Source organism: Pterocles gutturalis, unplaced genomic scaffold (genome assembly GCF_000699245.1).
Source record: "Pterocles gutturalis isolate BGI_N339 unplaced genomic scaffold, ASM69924v1 scaffold26124, whole genome shotgun sequence".
Lineage (NCBI taxonomy): Eukaryota > Metazoa > Chordata > Aves > Pterocliformes > Pteroclidae > Pterocles > Pterocles gutturalis.
Genome location: NW_010136502.1, coordinates 3,868 through 5,552, shown reverse-complemented (window position 1 = coordinate 5,552; position 1,685 = coordinate 3,868). Strand labels below are relative to the sequence as shown.

Below are 1,685 nucleotides of genomic sequence, written 5' to 3'. Positions count from 1 at the left end.
GGGGATGAGGAGTGTGAAGGCTGGGGAGCGCGGTGCCCGTCCCAACGTGCAGGGTGGGTGTCTGCGTGCGGCAGCACCGCGGTTCTCCAGTTCGGTGCTGGCGCTCCGGGAGGGGTGCCGCTCCCATCCCAAGCCTGCTGAGCAGCTGCCGGTCCCACTCCCAGAGCTCAAGTGAAGCTCCTGGAGATGGAGGAGACATCAGCGGGCTCCAGCAGCTCCCGGGGCGTTGCTGTGTTTTGGGGTTTCCGTTCCAGCCCCGTCGGAAGGGGCTCGTGGTGGTGCCGCGGGGTCTGTTCCTCTCCCCCGGTGCTGACCGTGCAGCCGCAGCTTCCCTGCTGTCCCCGTGCCAGGACATCTTGAATGACCTCGGAGCACCTTCCAGTGCTGAAAGGAGGCTACGGGAGAGCTGGGAGGGGCTCTGGATCAGGGGTGCAGGGACAGGGCGAGGGGGAAGGTGTTGAAGCTGAAAGGGGTCTGACTGGTGTGTGCAGGGACCTGATGGGGGTCCGGAGCCGGACCCTTCTCCGTGGTGCCCCCTGAGAGTGCGAGAAGAGAGGGGAACAGACCAAAGTGCAGGAAATTTGGTTTAAACACAGGAAAAGCCCTTTTCCAGTGAAGGTGATCACCCCTAGAGCAGGCTGCTCAGGGACATTTGGTGTCTCCATCCCTGGGGATGTGCAAGATGTGACCAGACGCGGTCCTGGCAGGGTCCAGGGTCCTGGGCAGGGGTTGGAGCAGACAATCTGGGGGGTCCCAACCCACCCCCATCATTCCTGCCCTGCTCCGGAGGGGGTTCCTCTCTCTGGTGGCTTCCCGGGGCGGGGGTCCTCATCCTGACTGTCTAACGCTGACTTTAATTTGTTAAAGCTCATCTCCCGTTAGCTAAACTGACGCGTTTGAGCTCCTGTCCCGCGGGGCTGGTTGCTGAGTCCCTGAGCTGATGAACCTCTTTGTTGCTTGTTACCAAGCAGCGTAGCTCGTCGTTTGCCGTGTCTGCTGCAGGTCGGTCCTTTCCCTCCTCCCCTGCTCCCCCAGGACAGGTGACCGGCTCCCTGTGTCCCGGGCGGGCGGCAGGACCTGGCTGTGCTGCGAAGGCGCTTTTCCTTCTCTCTGCCCTGGTGTCCAGGGCGGGTTCCCGGCTTGTTTCCCCGCTGACTGATTGGATCGTCTGCCCCAGCAGAGGCCGGGGTATTTTCTGTCTCCATATCTGTCTCTCCTCGCCTGCGGATCATTTCTCTGCCGGGCACCTCGGGGGGCTGGCGGTGGCCGTCCCCTCGCAGCCCAGATCAGCTGCTGTCACCTCCCTGGGGAGAGCCAGGAGAGATGCTGTTGTCCGAGGCGTTGTCCAGCTCTCCAGTGTTGGCTGCGGGCTCCCAGGGTCTTCTCACGGGCGTGTGCTTGCCTGCAGGAAGCCAAGGATGCCCTGGAAGCCAAGGAGCGGTACATGGAGGAGATGGCGGACACCGCCGACGCCATCGAGATGGCCACGCTGGACAAGGAGATGGCGGAGGAGCGCGCCGAGTCCCTGCAGCAGGAGGTGGACTCCCTGAAGGAGAAGGTGGAATATCTCACCATGGATCTGGAGATCCTGAAGCACGAGATCGAAGAGAAAGGTGGGGAGGGGTCAGCTTCTGGGGGGTCCCAGCCTGGGTCCCACGGCGTGGGGGGCTCCTCGCTGGGGAGGG

The 1,685-nt window shown here is 63.4% G+C and overlaps 1 protein-coding gene across 1 annotated transcript in view; it reads left to right on the top strand.

The window, feature by feature from the left end:
* Positions 1-1,408: 1,408 nt before the first annotated feature.
* Positions 1,409-1,685, top strand: part of DCTN1 (dynactin 1) — a gene marked incomplete at both ends in the record, with an annotated part of 4,113 nt that continues 3,836 nt past the window's right edge. The window contains one exon of the mRNA XM_010082334.1: positions 1,409-1,613. Coding sequence (XP_010080636.1) covers positions 1,409-1,613 — 205 coding nt within the window. The remainder of the gene's footprint in view (positions 1,614-1,685) is intronic.